Raw genomic sequence first — 27,810 nt, 5'->3', positions numbered from 1 at the left:
TCCAAGACCCTCTGTCCCCAAATCTCTTCCTCCTTCTCCTGAGGCCTCTTCCCCCAAAGTCTTTCTTTTTGGGACTGCTCACTGTTCTTCATGAAAGGCAGGTTAAACTTATCTCCCTCAAATGGTGGATGTTTGAAAGGTGTGGCCTGATGGAAGGAGAGAGACACCCACTGAGCTATGCACCCTTGGGCAAAGTGCCTTTCCCTCCCAGAGACTCAGTTTTCCCGAGTTCAAATCCACAGAGGACGAGGACCCAGCTGTCCTGCGGAAAAAGGCCTTGTGATGTGTACCGTGTCTGTGTTTCCACGTGTGCATTTATTGTTATTGCTCAGTATAGTGTTGAAAAGGCAGACAAATCCCATTAATTACAAAGAGCACAAGCCAGAGATACAGAGAAATAAAGAGTGTACAATAAGAGCACAGTCACTTCCCAGCCCCAATTGCCCCAGAGCCCCCCGGGAGCCCGGGCAGCTCGTGGAAGCTGGAACGGCACCATTTCCTCGCTACTCTGTTATAAAATATGTGCACACAAGAGTTAGCAAAGTGTGGCGACCCCCGAGAGGAAAGGTCCGGAGGGAGAGCACCACAGGCGTTACAAAACAGACTTCGGGGGCTGAGAAGGTCCCAGAGCAGCCTCAAAGGTCTTGTGTTTGGTGGAGGGGGTGATGGCTGATGCCCAGGTCCTGGGATCCCTTTCCCTGTACTTGGGTGAGTAGGATCTCTACATCACAATCAGGAGAGCTTGCTTCAGAACTTGGACAAGACCTGGGGATTTTTCTGCTGTTGTTTGATTTAGGCCTTGGCTCTAGAAGACCCAAAGCCTTCAAGAAATGCACCCCTCCCATCTTGTGATGGGATCTCAGACACTAGGGAGAGAGTTTTGGGTAGGAGGCACGTCACAGTGCACCTAGCTGACAGCCTCCTGTAAGTAGAGCAAGAATGGGCAGAGGGTAAGGGTGGCGTGAAGGTCCAGGAAAGAAATGGCTGCATCCCAGAGGACCTATCATACAACCACTGAGAAAACTTTGGACAAAGAACAGGAAGTGAACTCCCTCCCCCCCCCCCAAAAAAAAAGCAGTTCAGGAAAGGGGGATGGGAATAAATGTTTCTCCAGGAGGAGAATAAGAAATACAAACAACTGGGCCATGCATCAGGTAGCTCCAGGTCTGGGAGAGAGCCTTCTTTCTCTTCTGGACTGGGGCAGGTGGAGGGTCCACCCCAGCACAACCAAGGGGGGGGGGGGTGACTTTGGGTCCCAAATTGAGATTGGGAGGGGACTTGGTGGCCTCTCCTGTTGACACCCTTGCTTAGGGTATAGATGAGATGTTGTTGGGGGGAACATCCGGCCTCCCCCCAAGATTTAGGACACTCCTTTTGTTTCTCCTTTTGAGACATTCTATTTAGCGACCCTGAGTGAACAGTGCTTACAATGGCAGGAAGATGTTTGCACGTAGAATGACAGGGCCTAGTATATGGGGTGGGGGAAGGGCTGGGGCTGGAAGAAGACTTGGCAACATTTTAAAGTTTACTTAAAAGAACAGCTGTGAGACAGTAACCAGCAAGTTATGTTTTAAAAAAGAGAGAGAGAAGGGTGTTTATCCTATCACATGATAAAACATATATAGCGACAGTAAGCAAAACTGTATGGCTGGTGCCAGATGAGACACCCAGATAAGGGAACAGAAGAGAAATTCCAGAAATAGGCCCACATCTATATACACCATCAGTATGTGGTATGGGGCGGGGGTGGGGGGGCATTTCAACATGGCTGTGAAGAGTGGCTACTCCAGGGGTAAGCCACCCAGGCTGAGACAGGTCCAGAGTCCTCGGCCCAGTACCATCATTGCCACTGGTCCGGTCTCAAAAGCAGGGCACCCTCCCTCTTGTCAACTCTGTGCTCCAGTTGGGACAAAGGAGGAAGGGGCCAGGGTGAGGTGAGGCGGTGGGAGCAATCGAGGCTGCTTCTGAGTTAGGGAAAGTGCTGCCTGAGTTGCAGGGAGGAGACATTTCCTCCCCGCCCACCTTCAAAAGTGGGTGATTCTCCAGCACCGGGGGTCACTCAGTGGGCCCCTCGCTCTTCTCTCATCTGTTTGGGAGAGACAAGTTGCTGAACTTAGACTTCAGAATGAATCTGCTACCTTCTCCTGGAGCCCTTGTCCAGAGGACAGAAAAGAAGCTACGTGGATGGTGCAGTCCCAAACTAGAAAAAAAATATACATTACAGAATATATATTTACTGTGTTCTGTTTGATTTTGTTTTTTTCCTTTTTTTTTTTTAAAACCACAGACATTTCAGAATCACACTGCGGCAGTAAGAAGAGTCAGCGATCGAAGCATAACCATTGCATAGTATTAAATGAACAGAGACGGTGAGTTCTTTATTTACAGTTATTGTCTAGATAAAAAAATTCATAAAAACAGATGAATGGTCATAAATTATTTACCCCCTAATGGGGTGGACTGCCAAACGTACCCCATGCTGCTAGATATAGGACGCAGAGTGCAAGCTTTATGTACTACAGTGAGTTTGGACAAACCAATCATTTCCTCTGTGTGTGTGTGTGTGTGTGTGTGAGCATCCATCATTCCTGACAAGAAAAGACCAACGCTAATGTCGGGTGTCCTCCGTTACTTACGCTGCTCCCTGTTCTCCAAGCTAGGCTCTACTCAGAGAAACCCCTCCTGTTTTTCCCTGTGTCCTGGCTCCAAATAAACAGGGAGCATGGGTGTGCAAGCACAGCTTTCCTGGTGTTGTGGAATGAGGTCATGGACACAAGATTGGAACAAAGAAGGTGGGGAGATGGAAAACCTTGAGAAAGGAAGCTACAAAAAAACACCGTGTTCCAAGGCTGCTCCATGTTTTACATGTGCGGGTCTCTACTTTCTCGGCAGGCGAGCAGTGGGCTGGCTTTTTGTGGTGTTTGTATTGGAATCCAGTAAGCATATCTGAGGGCTGGTCACCCCTTTGGGGATGCAGTTTCCTCTGCTGGGTACATTCAGAGATATTCCTTCACGACAATCAGGTGATGCTCTCGCACACGGAAGGTCCTCCTTCCAGGAAGGTTTTGCCAGGTGGGATGGGCTGACTTGGGATCCCAAACCCTCAGGTTTCTTCACAGCCACCCAGACGTAGGCCCTCCCAGCTGACTATGGCTCTTTTCCCGAGTGGCTCTCATCTTGTTTGTGGAAGAATTCTCTGGGCCTGGAGAAGGGAAGGGCCGAGCTGACACAGAGCAACTGTGGGAAAGGTCAGTATGAGGAATGAATTTTGCAAGCGAGGTGGAAAAGTGTTTGGTTTTCCTTGAAGCATGGGACGTCATCGATCATGGTATTCAAAATGTCTTTTGCACTGTACAAGTTTATGGAAAAAGATTGTATGCTGAAAAGTCTCAAAGCAAACTTTGTATTAAATACAAAAGTTCTTTTATGAAAAAAGCTGATACCCACAAAGTGCTTAGCAGTTAAGAGGCTGACGTACAATTAAATAAGCTCTCATTAAGTGGGGTTACTAGTGCTGTTATTGTCTTGGGGGGAAAATAACCACCTTTTCTCACCTGTGATACTGTAGGGTTTCAGAATGGCTTTCTGTCTGGGAAAGCGAGACTTGCTGTCAAAAGGCTACAGTATATATTGCGACTACAGGAAGACAATTTGGTTTAAAAATCACACTGAATACATCTCAATATACACATCATAAGGTTCGTTCGGATCTAAATAGTGCAGAGAAAAAGGCTACTCTTCTTCAAAAATAAAAATAAAAGCAGCAGGCCTTAATGATCCTCATCCAGTATGCCAACAGCTCATATGCTGCAATTTATAAGTAAATAAACCTCTAAATTACTAAAAAAAAAAAAAAAATCAACACAGTAGCATTTATAATATTGCAACACTACCTCAACCTCTGTACAGACAGTGCCAAAGAGAACCTTTTTTTTTGAAATGCTCTTAGTAAACTCAAGCGAGTTTCATCGAGAGAAAAGTCTTCAACCAGAGCTTGGCGGACCCCGTCATCCTCCTCGGGCCGGGCCGGCCGTTAGTGCTGCAAACCTAGGAAGCCTTCTCTCCTCCTCTCCCTGTGTCTACGGAGCACGAGCACGGTGTTAACCCCCTCCGGATGGACACTCAGTAGCATTTGGCGTCTGCCTGAGCCTCCCGCGGTAGTGACATAATTGAACGGAAACGGCAGGCAAAAATCAGAGCATGGCTATTGTAAAACATCAAGGATGCAATCCAGGGAAGTGTCTCTTGGGCTGAGCTGTCTTTATAGCATCTCAGCCACCAGTGTTCTTAAACCGTACAAATAGCCAAAGACGTTATCTACAGGTTTGTAAACAAATTACATTCTTGTTTTAGGACATAAATAAGTTAAAATAGAGCATTTAAGCGGAAACAAGGCAACATGCCGGCAAAAAAACTTTATATATCCGTGTGTGTGTGTGTGTGTGTGTGTGTGTGTGTATACCTATCTATATGGACGTATACGGTCTTGCAGAAGTATACGTTGATATAGATACAAAGAAATGGATATAACCTTGTGAGTGTCTATGAAGTTCTTCGGTTCCATTGGTGCAAATTTACTAGGTGAGTTAAGCTCTGCAGTTTCAAAAAGTTGTTAAATTAACCTATGCAACTGAGACCATGCTGCGCAAGCATTTCAAAAACTCACAGACCAGTCGATTGGATAAATAGTCTCAGAAAAGAGTCTGTTGTCAGTTCCCGCCTAAGAAAACAAACAAAAGACCCTCCCCGACCCCCCCCAAACCAAACAAGGGGAGGACTGGAAGTGCACAGTACATTCATGCAGGGGACGTGGTGGCCTGGCGGGTGCATGGCTGGTCCATGTTCGGGCGGGAGCCGGGAAGGGCTTGTTCTGGGAAAATCGCTCACTCCCGCAAGCCCCCCCCTCCCCAAGGAGATCCCGCCCCTTGCCTCAAAGTGAAAAAGAGTTCAAACAGCATCGCAGCCAGAAAAAGGGTCTTTTGGGTGGAAATGTTGGTTTTCTCGCCAGTATTTGGTTTCCTGTTGTTGCTCGTTGCTGCTTGGGTGAGCTGGGTGCCTGGATGGGTGGGGCCCGGGGGTGGGTGGCGGCGGGGTCCTCAGCTAAAGCGACGTCTCCAGGCTGTGGATGGGGCTCCCTGGACTTGAAGAGGTAGCTGATTTGCTTGTGTCAGTCGTCAGATTGATCCCGCTGTCGATGGCGCTGTTGTTCTTGTTGAGCGATGACGGCGGGCTCGAGTTCTGCTTGAGTGCGGCATCTTCTTCCAGGTCGGTGTCGTCAATGAGGGGGATGTGGGGCTGTGAATCTTCGATCCGGAATTCGGGGTGAGCCATGAAATTATGGATGGAGGTTCGAGACTCAGGCTTTTCTAGACCTTCATAGAGAGAGCTACGGAACGCCTTCACGACGCGAATCTGCAAGGGAAACATAGGGGTGAGAAGCACTGCCCTGGGTGGGGGGCCCAGTAGCCAAGCTGGGGGGGGGGCTCGGAGGAGGGGTTGGGGGGAGGGGTCAGGGCACAGCAGGCGGCTGGAATCCACAGTCGCTGGGTGTTATGAGCATGGGAGGAGGGGGAAGAATGGAAGAGGGGCTCAGGTTATATGCATCCGAGAGGTTTTAAAAACTGCTTTGGTTTTGGTCAGAACTACAGTATGAGGACAGGAGGAATCAAGCCCCATCACAGAGATGGTGGGAAACAGTGGTTAGAGGAAGCATAGTCCACTCCGGCGGCCACCCAGACCTAGTGAGAGACTGAGCCTTGTTAACTTTAGAGCAGAAGTTCAACCATGCAGAAGGGGTGCGGGACCAGGTGGGAATAAAGGAGGAAGGAGGAGAGGCTATTTTTAGAAAATTAATCTCCAAAAAAACCACACACAGTTAAGAAACCATACAACATGGAACAGATAACGTCACAAACGGAAAAGGAACAGAAAGGGGGAGACGGTTGGATGAGCCGGGATGGGAGAAGACACACGAGGGCCACAGAACAGGAACATCAAACCGAAGGCAGCAAAGCAAACCAAAGCCAACTCAGGGCTTTCTGGGGTGCAGAGCAGAGGCAGCCAGAAAGCACGAAGGAGCCGGCAGACTGATGACATTCATGGGCAGGAGCATGCCACGGTGAGGGGTCAGGAACCACACAGCACACACAGACAGACACACGGCTACACTTGGAAGCCTGGACAATGTGAACGGAGGTCTTTGTACCCAACGTTTCTTTCCTTCATGCATTTGGGAGGTAAACACTCGAGTATAGACTCAAAGCCCTGGCCAGTCATTGGAGTTGGCTTTGGGGTCCCTCATTTCCTGGGGTATTTGATTTACTTGTGCTTTGAAAACACAAAAACCCCAAAAAAGGAAGCCAGAATCAGATGGCCAAACCCAGCCCTGGGTGGGATTCTAGGGGGTGTGGACCTGAGCCACAAAACAGCATGTTCTTTCACCTTCTGTGACTTCGTTGGAAGCCATGGTTCTCTGAACCACGAAAGGGGGTTGGATCTTGAGTCTTCCAGGTTGGTGGAAAGAGCACTGGACTCAGAGTCCGGAAGACTTGAGCCTGAGTCCTGGCTCTGGCACTTTTGGTGCCTTGACCACGGGCAAGTGACCACATTGCCTCACTGGTCGTCCCCTGTCCTGTCTCACGGAGTGCAGAGGAACAGGATCCCTGTGTTGAAGAGAGGGGTCCCTTCTCCAGACTCTTGGGAGGGGGAAGCCATGCCTGTCATCTCCAGGGGCAGATGGACCTTGGGATAAAAAGGTACTTTCTCCTCTATTCTTAGCCCCAACTCAGAGTGGAGGCAGTGGCAGGGGAATACAAGGCAGCCTCAGTGCCTCCAAGGAGCAGAGCCTCAGCCGAGGTGGCCGTGGAGCTGAGAGCAGTGGCTGCCTCCACACCACAGACCCGCGGGAGGCAGAGGACCGCTGGGGTCCTTGTGGGGAGGCCCTTGCGGTCCCAGGATCTGTGGAACTCCCAGCTGAACCCAGGGGTATCTTGCTGGTGGGACACAGGTGGGGAAAGCGTGGGCCATGGAGGTGAGTTTTCTGGGTGACTGTGGCTGGTGGTTTTAAGTGTCATAGCTCAGGGTCTATTTTACTATTTCAGAGGGAAGTGTTTCTAAAGCACATAAGATGTGTATCTATTTAGTGTGTACAGAGAAGGGTTTAACTTCAAGTTGGTCAGGAATCCTTTTCGGTCTTGTGTAAGACCCCAGAGTTTTGATTTTGTTTGTTAAGTTTCTTTTGTTGTCAGCCATCATTAGTAGTTCTGATTTTTCCTTGTTTTCTCAAAAGCATCTCTGTCCCTTTTCCTCCTTATGTGCTGGGGCTGGGGACTCCATGGGACCCTCCTTGTTGGAATCATGCTTTAAATAAGAGGCAGCAGGTGCCTGCAGATGCCATGCATTAGTGCTGGCCCTCTGACAGGCATTTCACTGCTCCGAGGATTCTTTCTCCCTGGATTCCCCATTCATGGCTCTGCAGAGATTATTAAATATTCTGATCTCCTGATGAGCAGGCCACTGCACCCTTGATTCAGTGAAAACAATGAAAAAGGTGTTGTGGGCCTCAGTTTTCTTATCTGTAAAATGGGAATAATAATCACTGTAACTGTCCAGCTTAGTGCCCAGTGTGTTCTGAGGCTGAACTGCAATAAGATGCTGGCTGGGGCACCTGATGGAGGAGGAGGGATGGTGGCAGGACCCTGTCATGTGACTGAAAATGCAGAGGGGACGACACACAATGAGATGCAGGCCCCTTGCCCTCCCCCTGGCATGGAGACAACAGAGAGAATGAACTGCTCTGGACAAGACTGTGGGGACAAGACTTTTTGGGACACCCCACCACGGCCATCTCAAGTCTCCACTTCGGTTCACTCCGCGGCTGAAATGGAAAAAAAAAAAAAATACGGGAAGAAAAAAAGCTCTTCCGCCTCCCTTCCCTGCCTACCCTAAAGTGAGATTTTTGGGCGTGAGCCGCATTTGGGCATGGGGGGAGGGGAGAGGGGTGAGGACCGGGCCTGTGGGATTTTAGACATTTTGGTTTCATCAGTACAAAGGGAGTAGGACACCCATGCCCGTGTTGGAGGGCTCTGAGGAAATGCGTAGGCCCCGGGCTGGGACGGGTTCGACATACTCGAATGTTTACCCGGCTTCAGGGAAGCCAAGAGTCTGGGATTGATTCACATTCATTTCAGGCTCAAGGTTAAAGACTCACAACCTCTTTTAATTTCACTCTCTCTTGCTGAACTCTGTATCCAGGGTTCTCTAGCCCTCTAGGGAAACAAACACATGGAATATTCAGACAGTGGAGAGGTCTAGGCCCCACCCCAGAAGCAAGCCATTTTCTCGCCAACCCAAGATTGCACTAAGTCAGTTACCAAAACGCTAATGAGAGATACAGTTTTCTTTTCTTTCCTTCTTCATTTCTCCCCTTAAGAGATGCAAACTCCTTGCTCCTAGCAGTCCTCAGAATCAGGAATGTGACGGGGAAGTGGCAATAGGAGATGCCCGGTCTGGTAGTGGCCAGAAAGTGGCCGGTTCTGGGTTAGGACCCTGCAGTTCTTGGCTTGGTTGGTTTGAAGGAGTAGGACCTTCACTGACCAACACGGAGCCTGCCACACACTTGTTAAATACAAAAGTGGTTTGAGATGGGTGCAGATGAGTGTAGCTTGGCCCTGGGTCAGAGCTGAATGTTAATTTTGTCCTGGATCACCAGCGGGGAGGTGCCCTTCTCCCCAGTCCCTGCCAGGCTGGTAGAAATTCAAGCAGAGAGACAGCTTTCTTGGCCTTCTAAATCCCAGAGGATCGGCTCCTTTCCACTGTATGAGACTATGGGCATGGGCACTGGTTCTGGAATGAAAATTCCGCCTCTGCAGGCTCCAGGTCTATGCGCTTGTCTGGAAAGTGGTGTGTACTGGTGGGAAAAATGAGGGACTTTGGAGTCAGGCCTCTTGCCACTCACTTGGGTGATCTTGGTCAAGTCAGTCCACTTCTCTGAGCCTCAGTGTCTTTCTCAGTTAAATGGATATATTGAAGAAACTCCTTCCTCCTGTTCATTTGCGAGGCATATGTGAAGTGAAGAATATGGGAACAGCTTTGGAAAACGCTGAGTGAGGCTCAAGTATAAGGCCTTATAGGCATGTGCCTTTAAGTTTCTGGGGGGAAAAAACCTCTCATTTTTGAGTGAGTCAGAAGAGGAAAGCACGAGAGTGGACGAGAGTTCCCGCACAAACATTCCGGATGTCAGCCTGACCTGCCTGTCATGTCTGCATGCACCTGTCTGCCTGGCACCCTCCGTCCCACAGTGGTGCCTGGGGAGCGATGTGTGATGTGGTGGGGGGGCTCCTCACCCCAAGGTCATGAGTCAGAAGTCCATCCCAGGGACAGGGGCCCCCGGCCTTGGTGCTTAACCCTTGATAACCCAGGAAACAGTGGTTTGACTCCTTCTAGAATATACAGACTCCAGGTATTTTGAACTCAGCATACATATGGCTATCCTCCTCTGCTGGAGAATCCCCAGGAGGAAGACCCTTCTCAGAGGAGGTGGGAGGCAGCCTACCTTTCCATCCCACCCAATTTGGGACCCCTTCTCTTAACTGTGGCTACTGGCTTCACACCTCCCTGTGGGAAGAAAGCCTTTGGCTTTTTTTATATTTTTTAATTTTTTAAATTTTTTTTCAACGTTTATTTATTTTTGGGACAGAGAGAGACAGAGCATGAACGGGGGAGGGGCAGAGAGAGAGGGAGACACAGAATCGGAAACAGGCTCCAGGCTCCGAGCCATCAGCCCAGAGCCCGACGCGGGGCTCGAACTCACGGACCGCGAGATCGTGACCTGGCTGAAGTCGGACGCTCAACCGACTGCGCCACCCAGGCGCCCCAGCCTTTGGCTTTTGAAGGGACCTCGGCCGGTAGCTAGAGGGCCCTCAGAGTCCTTGGAGACCAGAGGGTATGTCATTGTTATAACGACTATTCAGGAGAAGGAGGAACTGGGACTATTTATTTAGAGTTCACATTGTGACTGTATTGACCAAAATGTGTGTGTCGAAACCACAGAGGTCGTGATCTCTTTTGGAACCAGTACCCTTGGCTAGGGGGGATGGTCAGGCTCCCATAAAGCATGCTGAATTACAGTCTGGAGTCTCCAATAGAGGGTAGGAATACAAAATGCTTAAGGAGACAAGATGGCAATTGGATGAGGGAGTCACGCTTGACCATTCCTGTTGGGTCCTTGGAGAGGTGGGCAAAAATAGGTGTTTCTCTGAAGAAGTGTTGAGAGCTGATTGTTCCTCGGCTGGCCTTATGGTTTTATAAATGGCACAGGAAAAGGTGAGAATGATATTACCCAGGTTTGAGATGACCAAGCTCTTTCCCTAGACTATAAGAGCTAAGGTGAGGGGCTATGCTACAGGAAGACTTCCAAAGGCTGCACGGGTGCCCAGAAATGCCAGGTTGTCTCTGGCTGTGGCCAGGGTGAAGCACCATGCCTCAAGAAAGAGGCTAACCCGGGATGGACAAACAGCTGAGTGAGCACTCAGAAGCCAAACTGGCTGGCAGCCAGACCCAGCCAGGGGGCTGTAGGAGTCACCAGGAGGGGTGGCAGGAGCCAAAAGAAATGGATTTTTCAGCCAGTGGCTCTCCAGACTGGAACTCTTTTTTTTTTTTTTTTTTTAAGTGATCTCTACACTTGAACCAAGATCAAGAGTCATATGCTCTATCCACTGAGCCAGCGAGGTGCCCCTAGACCAGAACACTTGGTCATTGGTCTTCAAGAAAGGTGGTAGTGAGTGCTGAGCAAGGCCAGAGCTATGTGGATGCAGGAGTAGGTCAGCTGGGTGAGGCTCTCTGCTGTAAAGGGGAGGAGGAGGGGACCAAAGTGTTTCCTGCCCTGAGAAAGCCTGGCAGAGACTTCCTAGTGATAGTCACAGACATGCGACTTGGACACCATCTGCTCAAATAGCTCTCCATTTCACTTTGGCTTCACCTCCCCATTGCTGGGATTTTGTGCTAATGAGTGAACATGGAAGGGCTTTTGTTCCCCTTTCTGCACCCCGCCCCCCCATCCTGTCTACCTGGCAGGGCTGCATCCATTGAACAGTCATGGGATATGAGCATATGCCATCAGCAGTCTCTCTGTGGCTTGTGTCTCCCACCAGAGGGCTCAGATGGCCCAGGTCCCACCCTGCATGCAAGTCCTTTCCCACCCAGTGGAAGGGGATGTGTGTGGTGGGTGTACTGTGTTTGGATGGGGGAACAGGCACTTTACAAAATATGGAGAGATGAAGCCTAGAGTCTGTTCCTCGTCAAAAGCTGGGCTAGAACAGACACACTGTGGCAATCTGAGAAGACGAGAACCAGGGGTTCCCTTATGGCTTGGGAGAGGCTGACTGGAGACAAGGTAAAGGAGGCAGGTGGCAAATAGACACTTCTTATTCTCCCTGGGGCCTGAAGCCATGGGGGAGGGGTGGTTCAGAAAGATCTCGACAGGCCAGAAATGAGAGACCCAGGTCAGAAGTCTCCACTTGAGAGGAGGAGGTGAGCTTGGCAGGAGGGAGAAGATGGAGGTCAGAGTCCCCCACTATCCCTGAGATGAGGAAGGGCCAGAAGCCACGGGTTAGACCAGGTCCTTCAGGGCGTCCTGGCACCCCGCCAAGACGTGAGCCTGGGCCCACCGTTTTGTACCTGAGGTCAAGCTGAATGGGTCAGGAGCTCTGTCCTTTCTAGAAAGGGGTCAGACCCTCAGTGTGCAGGGAAAAGTGTGTGTAAGGCAGTGGATGTCCTCAGATGTACAAGGAGAGAAGGCAGAGCGTTCTGAACCACCAGGCTGTGATCTCCTTGATGGCCTGGGAGCCCTCACCGACTAGGATCTCTGACCTATAGTGACCCCTCTCTTGGCTGCACCCCACTGTGACTTGACTGTGACCCCTCAGGGCCTTGACCCGTGGTATCCCCCTACCTAACTGACTATAAGACTCTAACTGCTTGGCCAACTCTGACTTTGCCCTCATGGGCTAGGCTTTTCCTGACTGAATATGATCCTAGACTGATCCTAGACTGATGCTTTGCCCTCCCCGCTGACTGCTGTCCCTTGGCTGCTGTGACCCTTTGGTGCTGGGACATTTGATCATGGGAAACTCCCCTCCAGATGCTGATCCTTTGACTGACCCAGACCTTTTTGGCCACTTTCAACCTTCGCGACCCCTTAGCTGAGTGGTTAAATCCCTGACCCTGATCCCAGCCAACCCTGGCCCACCAAATGACTGCCACCCCATGACTGGCAATGCTCTCCTGACCAACTGGGACCCTTCTCTATGGCTCTGGTCCCTCAGCCCCCTGGGCCTCGCCATGACTGGCTGCCCCCCGTGTCCTTGGTGCCCCGGCCCCTGCCCGCCCAGCACTGGCGTCGGTGGCGCCCGAGGCAGTAAGGATTCACACTCACGCCCAGCTGCAGCAGGAGGAAGGCTGGTCGGAGAGGAAAGAGCATTGGACAACGACACGCGACTAGGGCTAGAGAGATTGGCTACGTCCTGGCTCTGGCTGGTGACGGAGGACTGTCTCCGCAGGGCCCCCTGAAAGGAGGCCCCGCTCTTGAAAGTATTGACTACTTCAATCTGCAACGGAGGAGAGAACGAGACAAGTTGCGAGAAGAACGGACACACAGCTACACGACTGACAGGCGCAACGCCACGAGAACAGCCGCAGCCACGGTGACAACGACAACGTCACTTAAAGTCAAACAAAGACTACCAGACACACTCAAAGCCTCTGCAAGATGTCTGCTCAGCTCCAGGCCCATCTGTAGGCCCCAGAGTCCCGGGGAGGGCTGGCCAAGGGGGCCGTGTGCTGGGGTCCTTGTCGTGGGGGAGAACCCAGGCTTCTCAGGAGGCTCTTGGTCTGAAACCTGTCCCACCCCGACCCCGGCTCCCAGAGAGTGCTGTCTCCTGAACCTTGGTCACCCCTAAAACTAGGGGGGCATACCTACCTCTCAGGGCTGTGGAGGCCAATGAGAGGATGTTTGGGGGTGCCCTGTGGGGTGTGAAGCAGCCCAGGTGATCTTCTGTTTGTTACCTAGGCCTGGCGGATCGAGGTAGGGGCTGGGCAGTACTTCCCAGAGTGATGGGGGGGCAAGGGACCCACCCTCTCTCAGTTTCCTAGTCCCCCGTGTCCCTCATCCCGTGGGGCTGTGAACGAACAGTGTGAACTACAGCTCCAGCCTGGGCAGAGGGCTGTGCAAGAGTGTGTGGGGCCTACACATTTGTGGCACGTGTCTCTGTCCTGGGGAAGGAATCCGTCCCACGCGTGTGCTTGGCATGTGTGTCCTTGGTGTGCACGTGTGTGTCTGTGTATGTGTGGGGAAGACCAAACTTTGCTTCCCAGAGTGGCGTCAACACCCTGGCGGAGGGCAGTGTCTGAAGGCCCAGGTGGAGGACACGTAGGCACGTGTAGAGACGCCAGGACCTCCCAGGCTGACCCCCAGGCCCGGGAGAATGTGGGGTTGGCCCTGCCCTTACATGGACTGGTGCCCACCCTTGCACTGCCCCTCCCGGTGGCCGCCCCACGACCCTGACCCGAGCCTCTCACTCACCTCAGCACTCAGGCCCCCTCCCCGCTTTGGGGCATCCCCCCTCGAAACCCATGGTGGGTGTGACCCCCAGTCTGACCCCTCGCTGGTCTGCGGGGCAAGGCGGAACATTCCTGGGGAGGCCGCAGCTTCTTCAGCAGCCACGGGAGCGTGCGTGTGGGGAACACGGCTGGTGAGATGGGAGAGCAGGGCCCGAGTCCGGTCTCTGAGTGCCTGTGGGGTGGCATGGAGCACGCCCGTCTCCGTCACCCACCCGCCCTGGGAGCCTCCCGTACCTGGGTCTGGATCCGATTCAGGCCTCGGAACCACAGGATCTGGCCCCGCCGCAGCTCCCTCTCGGCGTGGTCTATCTCCTCCACGTCCTCATTCAGCTCCTCCTCCGGGATCTCCTCCTTCTGCGTAAGCCTCCCTGCCTCCTTGAGGAACTTGAGCCTGCTGGTCGGGATGGTGGCGATGACCTGCAGGGGGTCCAGCGGCAGGGTGATGGGGGCCGTCCCACAGGTGGCCTCCTTCCGCCCCGCCACCCCACCCCCCTCTCCTCCCCACTTACCTACTCATGCTCAGCTCGCTCCTTAACTCATCCTACCTGTTCCTCAATTCCATCTTGTATACTTGCTTATTGATTTGCTTTTTAAGTCACTCATTCAGAGGAAAATCTTGGCCTTCAGGAGTTGGACAGATGTGACTTTGAATATGCCCCAGGCCTTACAGGCCACATGACCTTGGGTAAGTCACTTAACGTCTCTGAGCTCTGCCTTTCCCAGCTGTAAAGCTGGGGGTAATTCTCACAGTTGGAGGATTAAGCAGGGTGGTGTATCTAAGTTGCTGTGCATGAGCCTGGCTCATGGCTGGCCCTCAGGTCCCTGGGCTTATTCCTCCTGATCATTTGGTCCTGTGGAAACTGAGTGTGGGCAATAGGGGCCCAGGGCACCGGTACCTTGGGGGCAGCCAGTCCTAGGACTTGGAATGGTTGCCTTCCCAGAAAGGGAAGGCAATATGGGAAGGGGATATGCTTTTATCCTTAATCGTCCTCCAAAGGGCTTGTCTGTGGGGCTGAGACCTGAAAGACAGACCTTGTGGGGAGGCTGAGGTGACAGAGATTAGAGGCCCCTTTCCTATCCTGTAGGGACAAACAGAGGCTGGCCTGGACACTCAGTCTCACGGGTTCTCTGGAGGTTTCAGCATTGCCCACCGGCATAATCCTCAGGCGTCAGGAGTCTGCTCTCCCAGAAGCCAAGAGCTCCCTGAGGGTGTGGGCTCTAGGAGGATAAAGATGGCCTGGCTGTGAGGGTGCCCAAGGAATGGGGTTGCGAAGTCAAATCTAGTTTATCAACTTCCCAAAGAAGCTCCAAAGTTGCAAGAAGGACCTTTTTGGATGAAACTAAATTTTCTTCTTTATCTTCTATCTAATTTCTGCTACTGCAACTTCCCACTCCAGCCTGGAACAGCTTGAAATCAAGAACAATGTCTCAGGCAACCTGGGGCTCCCAGTACCTGGATGACGGAGCACCTTGGGAATAAGGCCCTCTTGGCCCAGATCCAGCTCCAGATACTTCTCCCAAGCACTGCATCCTGGTCCGTCTGCAAGCAGACGTGCTCTGAAGGAGTGTGTGCACGTGTGTGTGAGTGTGTGTGTGTATGCATGCACACATGCACACACGCACACATGCTTAGGACTTGGGCAAAAGTAGGGAGAATGTTCTGGGTCACGGCTGGAAGGGCCCCCACAGAGCAGTCAGCCCATGGTTCCCTAAAGCTGGGGAGGATCTCAGACACAGCACTGGATAGCTCTGAGACAAGGCAGCGTTCACCCCTCTTGTGTTTCCTTGGAGCCCTCTGAAGGAGTCTCTGCTTGGACCCCTTTAGACAACAAGCTGGCTTCAGGATCTAGTTAGAGTTTAATAACATAGTTCTCATTGCATTATTATTTTTTTGGTTAGCTTCTGTGTATGACAGATGATGCCGATTTTCTAACCATGTTAACAACATAAAGTTGCCTTTTGAAATAATTTCAATTAAAATAACTGATTGGATTGAGGGAAACCATCAAGCAAATAGTAGCATCAGAGGTATATAGATCTATAGCAAAAATTATAGTGGTGGTACCCCAAAGACCAGTATTTGGGACCTGGGGCCAAACCCCATCGCTCACATGCCCAGAGATGGGGAGGACCTTGCCTAGGGCCAGACAGCGAGCCCAGGGCAGAGCCAGGACTTATTCCTGGGGCTCCCGGATTCCCTGTCCAGTGCTCTTTCTCTCCTTCTGCTGAGAACCCATCCAGAACGTACCTGGCCCCAGACGAGCTCTCCCAACCCGATGAATATGCACCACATCCACTGGTCCAGCTGCAGCGGAGAGCAGCTGAACGGCTTCCCCCCAAACTGCACGATCACTATCTGGAGGTCAAAGGGGAGCACAGGGACAGAGAGAGAAAAAGAGAGAGAGAGAGAGAGAGAGAGAGAGAGAGAGGCCATCAGGGGCCAACTCAGGGGTCTGGGCTCTCAGGGCACTGCCAAGGGGCCCCGGCTGTCCACTGCCCACCCCAGCCCAGGTGAGGGTGGGGCCTGGCTACCTGGATGGCAAAGGTGCCCAGCACGATGGTGCAGAAAATCGGGTTCCGGAAGATGCCATCAAAGACATTGCGCTCGCCATGGATCTTGCGGGCGTTGATCTCGTTGAAGAGCTGCATCATGACGAAGGTGTTGAAGATGATGGTGTAGTGCTCCGAGGGTGGCGAGTGCAGGGGTGCGTTCCTCCCACTGTCGATCTGGAACATCTTCTCGCCTGCCAAGCCGAGAGGGCGGGAACTGGGCTGAGGGCCACGGCTGGGGAAGACACTGGCCCCGCGTGGGGGCCTCTCCTACACAGCCAGGTGGGTCATGCAGGTCAGAGGCGGTGCTCTGGATATCAGGGGGCAGAGTGGGCTTGCGCTGTTGGGTGGTCCTGAGTGTGAGTGGAGGGATAACAGAACCCTTTCTTTTCTAGGGGGAAAGACCTTGGGTGAACTTTACTTTGCTTTTCTGTGGAGATCTGATAAAGGTGGAATGCCAGCTGTGTTGTGAGCTGACACTGCTTATAGAAAGTGACCTCCAGCTGGCAAACTCATTGGGGACTGGGAGGACTGGGCGTGAACCAGGAATCCCTGGTAGAGCCTGTGGCCTTGGGCTCCCCTGAAAGGGCTACTTCTTGTAACTGAATGTGTCCCTTGCTGAGGCCTCTGGAGACCCCTGGGGCTCTTACAAGAAACATCGAGTGCTACCTGGAGGTTGGGACTCCTAGGTCAGGCCGGCGCTGCCTATGTGGCCTCATTCTCTTGTACCCGAGCTGTCACGTGATGGGGGAGAGTCGACCCCCCCCCCGCCCCACCCCGGCTGCTGTGTGGACAGCCACAGGTGGCAGGCCTGATGTCATTCTATATCCCTTTGCAAAGCTGCATAAGCAGGTGCTGGGAGAGCTTGTGGAATTTTCAGAGTGTGAGGTGTTGAGCTGAATCCAAGACCACTGAGGGTAGGTGCTCCACTGGGGGAAGCCAGCAATTAGACCGGGAACCTGCCCTCTTCTCCCCTCCCCCACCTGGCAACCTTCTCTCCTAGTTTTTCATTCATGTGGCTTCTTCAAAGACTCTACACATAATCTTTACGATAGTCCTGCCAACACATTGCTTTCAAAATTTACACAAGAGGACTTCCCCTTGAGGAGTAGGGTCCATGCACTACCCACACCTGTGCCCTGGACTTAGCGGGTAAGTGCTCATTATGGGCATGGAAAGCCCAGCTCCTCACGTGGAGGGGCTCTGCCCCGGCTGGGGACTCCCAGCTGGCCCCCACTCCCTGCATGACTGTGGACCAGCCCCTTCCCCACTCTGGGCCTTTCTGTGACCCAGGGGTGGGCTTGGCCTGCATCATCTCTGAAGCACCCAAGGAAACGAGGCCTGGTCTTTACCCAGGCTTCTGAGTTAGGCTGCATCCCCCAGGCAAAGTTACCTCACCTCTGTGTGCTTCAGTGCACTCACTGTTATGTATGGTGGTGGCTGAGTGGCTGGAAAACCTACATGAAGCAGCCTAGATGAGAATGCTGTGGAAATAGCTGGTGGCTAGGCAGGCATGCGGCACCTCCCCAGGGAAGTCTCAGTGAGGATGCCTTCAGGGGCGAGGATAACGTGCAGGGATGGGTCAGAGGAGGGGCCAGAGCCCTGGGCTCCTATGGGGCAGGTGAGAGGGGCATAAATCAGCACTTGGGTGCCGCCTTGCATGGTGTGTATTCAGTTTCTGGAGCCGTCATCAGTGGCAAAGCCCTGGCTTTGGGGTGGGCCAGACCTGAGATGGGGCCTGGCTCTGCCCAGGAATTGCTCTGTGACCTTGAGCAACTAACTTCACCTCCCTGGGCCTCTGTTACCTCCCTGGCAAACGAGAAGGCAGATGTGAATCCAGAACGCTGTGTTTGGGCCACAGTGTCCCAAGTGGGCCGGTGGGGGACTCACCAACAAAAAGCAGGGTGAAGATGAGGGTGAGCTGGTAGACGGCATGGCCCAGGATGTTCTTCATCATGGTCCGAGAGATGAGGGGCTTGTTACGGCCGTATGGCTTCCTCAGAAGCAGGGTCTCGGTGGGCGGCTCAGTGGCCAGGGCCAGCGAGGCGAATGTGTCCATGATGAGGTTTACCCAGAGCATCTGCACGGCCTTCAGAGGGGAGTCCTGGAGATGGCAGTGGTGGGGAAGGCTGTCATGGGGGAGGCCAGCCCCACCTGCCGCTACGAAGTGCTGGGTGTGGGTCTCAGCAGCATCTTGGTGGCGTCTTGAGTCAGCTCTGCCCAGTGGGTCTGCCCTAGGCTGGCCTGCCCGCTGGGCTCCTAAGCAGGCACCCAGCAGGTTTGATAGGCTTTCCCTTCCCTGGAGAATAGCCTAGACCTGTGTACCCATGTTCTCCTCCAAAGAGAAAATAGAGTCCTCTGGGCATAATGGTGAGCAGCTCTCTGCCTTCTGGGAAACTTACCTACACCCCCACCATCTGCCTTCCTCCCCTCCACTCCCTGTGGACACATCTCTCCTGGCTAAGGCCAAGATCCCGTCTCCGGCACAAATCCCGTGTCCTCACCCTCCCTCTGCCCTCCCCATTGCTGCTTTCCGCTCAGCTGTCAATGGCTCTGGTCTCTGCTATCCCACAACCAGTGCCCATGACCCCTGTCCTCTCTTCACTACCACCCGGTTCCTTTTTACCTCATCATCCCACTTTACTTTAAGCAATTATTGTGTGCCTCTGTGATTCCAGAAATAACACATTTGGTGGTGGAACATTTGGGCAAGTAAGGAATAACAGAAGAAGCTAAAACTCATCAGTGGTCTTGTCACTTACAGGCTGCCGCCATCCACATTCTGGTGTGGATCCTTGCACGCCTCTCTCTGGCTGAGACTTGGGTCCTATAGTGGTACCGCTCTGTGCACAATCATATTGCATGGGGTGCACTGCCTGGAGGAGCCGATCGACTGTCCCCTCCTCCCTCGCACGCCCAACTAACATGTCTTTGGGAGCCAGACTTTGGCCTCTCTGTGCTCCCCAAATCCCCTTCTCCAAGGTCACCAGCACCTTCCTTGTCACCAATCTAGAGACACATTTTCCAGCCTCATCTCCTGGTTTGGCCACTGCCTCCTCCTGGAGCCTGACCCCACTCGTCTGGCCCTCCTCTTCCTCTCTCAATGTTCCTTCTCCATCTCCTTCAGGCTCTTCTTCCCCTGCCTTTTATTTTCTTATTTTTTTAATACTTGTTTATTTTTGAGAGAGAGAGAGAGAGAGAGCGCACGTGCGCACACACACACAGGTGGGGGAGGGGCAGAGAGCAAGGGAGACAGAGGATCTGAAGCAGGGTTGAACCCAATTTGGGGCTCAAACTCATGAGCTGTGAGATCACGACCTGAGCTGAAGTCGGATGCTTAACCAACCAAGCCACCCAGGTGCCCCTTTCCCTGCCTTTTAAATCCGTGTCCCCCATGGCCTCTTCTTCAGCCCTGCTCTCCTCTCCACACCTGTCCCCCTGGCTTTCATTTTGTTGCCCACCTCTCCCCACTCTCCACCCCAGACTTCCCCCTCTGGTATGAGCCTCATCTACTGGGGGAACACCTCCATTCAGGAAGCCCACAGACTCTGTAAGCCTAATAGCCTAAACTGAACTGTTCGTCATGCCCCTGTCATTTCTCAGTGCATCCCTCAAGGCCCACTCTGCCTGCACGCCATACACTCACTCACTTCTCCTAGATACTCATCATAGCCCTTCCTCCAGGCCACCTCTCCCACCTCTGCCCTGGCCCAGCCAAGTTCCCCAGGCCCTGCGGCTTCTTCCTGCTCACCAGCCTTCTCTGTTTACAAGTGCTTCAGGGTCAGGGCCCCCACATCTCCACCAAGGCCTACACGGCCCTGCTGCCAACTTAGTCTAAGACCTCAGGCAAACGGATAGTCCTCCCTGAACCTGTTTCCCCAGCTGGTGTCAGTGGGTCTCCAAGAAGCCTTGCAGGAGCTGCTGTGCTGCGGGAGTGTTCCCTAAGCCACCCCTAGAGGGAGTCTCTCGCCCACAGAGCAGGAGAGGGCCCTTTGGGCAGAAGGGACCCACCAGCCACCTCCCAGCTCACATTCTCAGGATAGGGTACTGGGTGCTGCCACATGCAGCCCCAGGGGCTCAGAATGCAACAGAGGGGAGCAGCATTCCTGAAGCCACAAGCTCTGCACGGCAGTGCTACCTTCCGGACCTCTGGGGGCTCCTGTCTGTGGGCAGGAGCTTGTCGGCCCATGTGATTGCCAGAAGGCCTTCGAATACCAGCCCTCTCCTCCCCCAGGCCAGGCTGGTCAGTCCCTAGGAGAAGGAAGGAGGCTTCGGGAACAATGGAAGGTTCCTGACTGGTCCATCCTCTGAGCCTCAGTTTCTGCCTCTGTAAAATGGGCATCATCACAGTTCCCACCTCATGGGGCTGGGGGAGGAAACAGTGAGGCTGTAGACATGCAGGCCTGCTGGCTGGCTTCCCCAAAGCTCAGGGGATGGGGCTGCCCCTGACCCAGATAGTGGTCCTGATGGACAGCTGCCTCTCCATGACCAAGAGCCCCAACCTGTCCTCAGGACCCCAGGCAAACAGGCCTCTCCTGTCACACTCCTGCCAGAACTGAGGCCCCCAGGACCCTGCCGGTTCCTTGTTCCCAGCCGGTTGTCGGATACCCCTTGGGTCCTGCCCCACCCTGCCTCCCTCTGGCCCTTTGGGGGCTCTGCCTTCCTTCAAGGATGACCTCTACTGCCTCCTGGAGCAAGGACTGGGCCTGTGCCTGGCTTGGGCCATCATGGGGGTGAGGCTTGACATCTCTCATTTGCCAGATGACCTTGGGCCAGCCCCCGACCTTGCTGAGCCTCATTTCCTCGGGCTGGTGCCTGCACCTGAGGTCTGCGATGCAGCTCCTGGCCCTTGGCAGGGGCTCCCCCAGGCTTTGGCATGCCCCGCCCTGCCCGCCCCCCTGGAGGACCCACCTGCGTGATGCAGGCGCCTGTGAAGGCCACAATCACAGCCACTACGTTGACCGTTAGTTGGAACTGCAGGAATTTGGAGATGCTATCATAGACGTTGCGGCCCCACATCACTGCCTTGACGATGCTGCTGAAGTTGTCATCCGTCAGGATGATGTCCGAGGCCTCCTTGGCCACATCCGTGCCTGCGATGCCCTGTGGGGACAGGGACAGGAGCCTGGGTGGGGCAGCTGGGGGGATGGTGAGCAGTTCAAGCAGCACCGTCCTCATCCCCTACACATCCTCAGTCCTACAACATCCCTCACATGCATACTCCCAACTGCATGGCCAGGACCACGTGGGGTGTGTGTGCCTGTACTTCTCACAGACCCAGCCCCCTGAGGCCAGCTCTCTGCCTTCAGGAAGCCTCTCCCTGGCCCATCCCCCCCACCAATGCCTCCCCCCCCCAACACCCATTGCAGGGAGCCCCCCTCTACCCTTCCAGGAAGACCGTGGTGGGGGGCCAGACAGCCTTGAGAGCACTGGGCACATGAGGTGCATGGTGGGTGAGCTGAGTGTGAACTGGGGGTCCCGCACAGTCAGCTGGAGGCCATGCTGCCCACACCCCATGACTATGAGCTCCTACCAGGCACCACCCTGGGCCCGCTGTGAGCTGCCCCTACCATGGCGAAGCCCACATCAGCCTTCTTGAGTGCAGGCCCGTCGTTGGTGCCATCCCCTGTCACGGCCACCACCTGCCGCTGCTCGGTGTGTGTGCTGTCGATGATACCTGTGGGGTGGGGCAGGAGTGTGCTTAGGGCCCTGGGATAGACGCTCCACGGGGCCAGGGCAGCCAGGACCAGTCTGATTGTTGGGAGGACCCTGGGCTGGGCACAGCTTCCTCTTTGGCCCCAGCCATGCCCCTCCCCGCCCCCCATCCTGGCTTTTCCCAGCTCCAGGCTTGCCCACAGCTGCCAGCACCTGCAGGGCCTGTCGGGCACCTTAGCCCCCTGCGGGCTTGTGGCCCTCTGAGGTCTGGGCCCTCACTGCCTTTCCAGCACACTCTGCACTCTCTGCAGCCCTTGGCTCGGTGGCCACTCCAGCCAGAACATCTCCTCGTCTGCCTGTGTTCCAGGAGCTCCTCTGTTCTCCAGAGGCTGGGGTCCTACCACCTTCTCCCTGGGCCGTCCAGACACTTACTGAGGAGGCCCGGGCTGGGCCATTTGCCGACGACCCCTGACCCACCATTCTGGCCTTGACCTCTCTCCAGACATTCACCCTCAATAAAATATAAAATATTCAGAAAGAGAATAAATAGGTGACGTGTGGCTCCGTCACTGAGCTGGGGCCAGTGGAGAAGAGTGGGTGAAAGATGTCATCATGGGGCCCACGTGGAGTTTGAGAGGACATGTCCACGGACAGGACAGAAATTTGAATGTTACTCTTGACATGTCTCTCTCTCATCCTGCACCTCATATCCATGGCCAAGGCTTGCAGATTGTGCTCCGAGATCCCAGGTGCACTATCCCACTTCTCTCTGTCCCGTTCCCTCTGCCACCAGCATCCCCCTGCCCTCTCCCTAACCCCAGGCTGCCCCTCCAATCTGCACAGCAGTGCCAGGGGCTCTCTCTAAGCCCTGGGACAGACCTGTCCCCTCCCTCCAACTGAGAGTCATTCTCTCACTGCCCACCCTGGCCTCAGGGTGACATCCATGTTCTTAGCTCCCTCCGAAAATTTTGAAGTTCCCTGTGGTCAGGCCTCGCCCCCTTCCCCAATCTCCTCTTCTCTCGCCTCAGGCCGCCCCCAATCTGTGCTCCAGCCATAGGAATGGCTCTCGGTCTGCAAAGCTGGCTTCCTTGCCCCTGTCTACATGGGCTGTTCCCTCGGCAGCTGTGCTGTCACCCACCTGTGGTCTCAGCTCAGATGCCACTTCTCCTGGGAAACCTTTGTGACTCCCTGAGGACCCTCGCCTGCCCTAATCAGATCACTGTAGCTCCCATACGTGTCTCCCCTGTCCTGTGCCTGGCAAACAGCAGCAGCCTATGGAATGAGGGAATGGATTCTTGACTTGGGAGACTTCGTAGCCTCCCAACACTCCCCCAGCTCTTTGCAAATATCCAAGTTCCACCCTCTTCAAGGCCCAGCTCCAAGGCCACGTGCTCCGGGAGTCATCCTGGGCTGCTCCCCCCAGCTGGTGGCTGTCCCTGAGTCGCCCCCCAAGACTCGGCCTCCAGTCTCTGTCTACTGGGCATTTGAGGACTTTGTTCCCGTTGGTTCCCTCAGCCTGCCTACGTGCTCCTCTAGAGCAGGAAGGGGGCCAAGTTTTCCTCTGTGGCCCCTCAGGCTGGTACCAGCTTTGCCCCAGCCCTCCCACTGGTCCCAATAGAGGGGGAGCTGGGAGGACACCTCCTCTCACACCCCATTCCTCCACCTCTAGCGCTGGCATGGCCCCACCACCCCACTAACATGTCCCCACCGTGTGTGGTCACAAAGGGCCTTCCTGTGGCCATCTCCTGTGGCCACACCCCTGTTCTGTCTCTCTGGACCTCTCAGTGCCATTCATGCCATGGACTGCACCTTCCTCCTCAGCAGGCTCCCTTCCTTGTCTTCCTAGACCCCACCGCTCCTGGCTGTCCTCCTACAGCTCTGGAGGCCTCTTCTCGGTCTCTCGGCCTCTGCCAATCGCTCACATGGGAGATTCCTGGGTTCAGCTGGCTTTCCCCACTTGGCACGCTCCACCTGTGCCTTAATCTTTCTCCTGAGTCCTGACTGCATGGATGGCCAGCTGTCTTCTGGACGCCCCACTTGGATGTCACAGAGCCTCCAGCTCAGCTAGCCCTAAACTGCACATGACACTCTGCTCTCAAACGTGTCCCTTGTGACTCCTCACATCCAGCTGCCCATCCAAAACCCAGGGGCCATGCTGACACATTGCCGGCTCTCAGACAGGTACAGACGGAGAGAATATGGGACTCCTCCCCTCTGTCAGACCTCCACTACATCCGAACAGCTGCTGGGCCCATATCCTTCTGCCACCCAAGCAGGTCTCTGACCCGTTGCCTTCCAGCTCCACCTGTGCTGTCACCACCCTGGTCCTGGCATCACCTCTCACAGATGGACAGCTCCGGTGGTCCCTCTGCTTCCAGGCTATTCTCCCCACAAGCGGGGAGTGAACTTTCTAAAACAATGCTTTCCCCTCAAGGCGCTCCCAAAGGCTCCCAATCCTGGGCTAACAGCTCAGGTCAGCAGCCTGGCGTTCAAGGCCCTATGCAATCTGACACCGGCACCCCCTTCACTGGCTCCTCTCTCTCTCTTGAGGTCCCTGCCTGGTCAGGTCAGCTTCTTTCCACTCCTTCAAAGTGTCTGGAAATCTTCTGGGCTTTCACAGTGCAGTCCTCTTCCTTGCCTGAAACACAGGCCCTTTCTCCTGGAGTCTCAACCCACCTTTGACGGCCTGTTAGGGGACACCCATCCCCAGCCTTAGTGAGAGGCCAACAGACGGTCCCACCCTTCTCTTCCACCAATGCAGCCTCCAGGTCTGTGGGAGGAAAGCTATTTAATGTCTGCTGGATGGAATCTGGACCGTGAATTCCAAAAGGGAAGGACCATGTCTGCCAAGAGCAGGACCTGGCACTTAGTAGATCTTCAATAAACATTTATCAAGAGAATGAATAAGTAAATGAAGGAGTGATTGAAAAATAAATGGGGATGGGGTGGGGGGCCTCCTGTTCTGTTATCTGTGGTTCTGAGGTTCTATGTTTCTGTCCCTGGGCCACATCTGCCTCCATTAATGTCCTTGGGTAGTATTTTGGGAGGAGAATCTGAGATGCCCTAGGGATGACCTCAGCCCTCCTATGATCTGCCCTCCTATGGCCATTTTAAAGATGGGAAAATTGAGTCCCAGAAGAGGAGGGACTTGCCCAAGGCTATAGAACAGGTCAGTGGCAGCCAGGCAGCCAGGCATGGGAAGCCAGGAAGGCATGACTGTAAAAGTGCCCAGAACCTGGCCACCTGCATGAGCTCAGCAAATCGTATGCCCTGTATCCAGAAGGAGACAAGGAAGGAGAAAGATGTTAGCTTTTGGCCTCATTTATCAGGTTGCTATTCCCGGGATAAACCACCCCTGGGGTCCTGGTTACAGTTGTTGGTTGTGGTCCTCAGAGAGCAGGCAGACCAAGGGTCTCAAACTCACAACTCTGGGGACAGACTGAGAACACAAATAAGTGAAGTGGGCTGAACGTCACATGACAAGGAGTGGGGAGGACTGCTTCAAATGTGAGGGGAGGGTGCCTGGGTAGCTCAGACAGTTAAACATCTGACTTCAGTTCAGGTCGTGATCTCATGGTTCGTGATTTCGAGCCCTGCATTGGGTGAGAATGAGCCCCACTTACGGTAAAAAAAAACAAACAAACCCACAAGCCCCACTTTGGGTAAGCCCTGCTTCTCTCTCTCTCTTTCTCTCTCTCCCTCCCTCTCTCTGTCCCTTGCTCACTTGTGCTCCTCCCCCCTCAAAAAAAGGGCTCTTTTAAAAAAAAAAAGTGAGAGGAGAGTTTGTATAAAGCCATCCAAATTCAACATAAACAAAGGCACTGTACCAGCCAAATACAACACATCTCTGGGCCCCCCTTGGCCCTCAGGCCAAGAGGTTTGGACCTACACATGCCCAATCTCATTGCTTCCTAGAAGAGTGGCACCCAGAGAGAAGATTCACAACCTCCCCATCTCACTGTGGCCCTTAGAGGGCCTCCCAGGGCTGCAATGGGGAGAGACAAGGGTTTTGCCGGGTGTGGGGAGCCCCATGCAAAAGCCCCTCTGTCCTGGAAAGAAGCTGCAGGCACCAGGAGAAGAGGGGGTTCTGTCCTCAGAACTGCTTCCCCCAAGTCTTACCTTTGACGAGGGTATGCTTGTCCGTGGGGGAGGAGCGAGCCAGCACCCGTAGCTTTGGCCAGATCTTATCAATTCGCTCTTGTTCAATCTGGAGAGGGATGGGGGGTCTGAGAGAGAAGCTGAGGCCTAGACAAGGGAGGGGACTCACCCAAAGTCACTGGGCTCTTAGTGGCACACTGGCTGGCTTCTGCACAGTCACGCAGCCCCCATGCCTCCCAGTCTCCCATCCTAGCTCATCCCTCTGCGGACTCTTTGTGCTGGGCATGTACCTCCCCCTTCTCGTTGCGGATCCTCCGGTTAAACTCCTTGCCCTCCAGGCACAGAAAGTCCTCCCCAGGATGGATGATGCCACACTTGATGGCGATGGCCCGGGCCGTGTTGATATTGTCACCGGTGACCATGCGGACTGTGATGCCCGCTCGCTGGCACTTGCGGATGGCTTCTGGGACCTGGCAGGAGGGCAGGAGCCATGGGAGTGAGCACCACCTGGGGCAGGCCCTCACTGCCCCGTGGATTCCAGAGTGAGCCCTGCTCACAGGCAGCCCTATCTTAAGGAGTCTGGATGACCATGAGATACCGATAGCATGCATGGAATATAGGCCATCTCCTCCTTTCCTGTGCCCATGGCAGGCATTGTTAATCGATCACAGAATCTTGTGATTAAACCCTGATGTGGTCTCAGAATTCTCAGTAGAGCCTCAGGCAGCTACCACCTATCACCACGATAGTCTGTCCTGAGATGAAACCACTGGCTATCCTGACTTGGGCAAGGAATTTGAGAAAGACCCCAATAACACCCTCTCAGATCTGGCCCCAGGTGGGAGTAGAATACTCTACTATTGCATGAGAATGTGCTTTATCCACATGCACAGCTTTATCCACATGCACAGTTCCTGCAAATTCAGTGACAAGTATGTTTGTGTATTTTTAGATTTTTTGGGGGGGGGGCGTTGGGGGGATACTGCACTTGGGAGCATTTTATTTACAGAATGTGACACTGGCTTAGGATACATACAAATGATTATGCTTCATGTAAAACAGGACATTCCCCAGAGAGAGTAAGGACTGCCTCCTGCCCTGACTGCAATGATAGACTGATGTCTGGGCCAATCAGGCCAGAGTAGACCCAGCCAATCAGCAGGTGGCAGCACCCTTCCCCCCCTCCCCATCCCCCCAGTCCCTGCCCCTATACAGAGCTGTGGATTTATCTGCCCAGCAATTAGGATGCAGAAACCAGCCTGGAGCTGCCACAGCCCTTTACACACAACACAGATCAACTGAACAAGTGATTCTTACCCATGGGCAGTGACAAATGATAAAATAATAAGGTAATATTTGCTATTTGCTGCACAAAGTCTCTGAGTGGAAGAGGACACGTCAAGGGCAGAAAGTCCGGTTGTATCAAAAGACCAAAGCACTTTAGAATCTCAGGCTTGGATTCAGGGAGTCTGTCTCCCCCTCATCTCGTACCCATAGTGTCTGGGAGGTCACTCCCATCCCCACTCTGCAAAGTCGCTGCTGAGAGGGTCTGGTGATTATTTGGGCTGTACTGTGGCTGCTCCAAAAAGATATGTTAAAGTTTTGGGGCACCTGGGTGGCTCAGTCAGTTAAGTGTCCCACTTCGGCTCAGGTCATGATCTCACAGCTCATGGGTTTGAGCCCCGTGTCAGGCTCTGTGCTAACAGCTCAGAGCCTGGAGCCTGCTTCGGATTCTGTGTCTCCCTCTCTCTCTCTGCCCCTCCCCCCTCCTCTCCCTCTCTCTCTCTCTCCCTCTCAAAAATAAATAAAAATTAAGAAAAAAAAGATATGTTAAAGTCTTAACCCCCAGTGCCTGTGAATATGACCTTACTTGGAGATAGGGTGTTTATA

General features: G+C 53.8%; 1 protein-coding gene across 14 annotated transcripts in view; it reads right to left on the bottom strand.

The window, feature by feature from the left end:
• Positions 1-296: 296 nt before the first annotated feature.
• ATP2B2 (ATPase plasma membrane Ca2+ transporting 2) overlaps positions 297-27,810 on the bottom strand; it is a 388,866-nt gene continuing 361,352 nt past the window's right edge. For 7 of the 14 annotated variants that reach the window (XM_040491970.1, XM_040491969.1, XM_040491973.1 and 4 more), the window contains 9 exons: positions 26,211-26,390; positions 25,942-26,029; positions 21,738-21,844; positions 21,079-21,270; positions 18,058-18,271; positions 16,150-16,361; positions 15,866-15,973; positions 13,852-14,034; positions 297-5,412 (listed from right to left, as the gene is read on the bottom strand). In XM_040491970.1, coding sequence (XP_040347904.1) covers positions 5,101-5,412; positions 13,852-14,034; positions 15,866-15,973; positions 16,150-16,361; positions 18,058-18,271; positions 21,079-21,270; positions 21,738-21,844; positions 25,942-26,029; positions 26,211-26,390 — 1,596 coding nt within the window. In that variant the 3' untranslated portion in view covers positions 297-5,100. Of the gene's footprint in view, positions 5,413-8,212; positions 8,268-12,429; positions 12,606-13,851; positions 14,035-15,865; positions 15,974-16,149; positions 16,362-18,057; positions 18,272-21,078; positions 21,271-21,737; positions 21,845-25,941; positions 26,030-26,210; positions 26,391-27,810 lie in introns of all 14 variants that reach the window. The other 7 variants (XM_040491976.1, XM_040491979.1, XM_040491981.1 and 4 more) reach the window with 5 other exon arrangements.

The sequence above is a fragment of the Herpailurus yagouaroundi genome, unplaced genomic scaffold (genome assembly GCF_014898765.1).
Source record: "Herpailurus yagouaroundi ecotype Mexico unplaced genomic scaffold, PumYag 183, whole genome shotgun sequence".
Lineage (NCBI taxonomy): Eukaryota > Metazoa > Chordata > Mammalia > Carnivora > Felidae > Herpailurus > Herpailurus yagouaroundi.
This window is presented reverse-complemented; position numbering and strand designations above follow the sequence as displayed.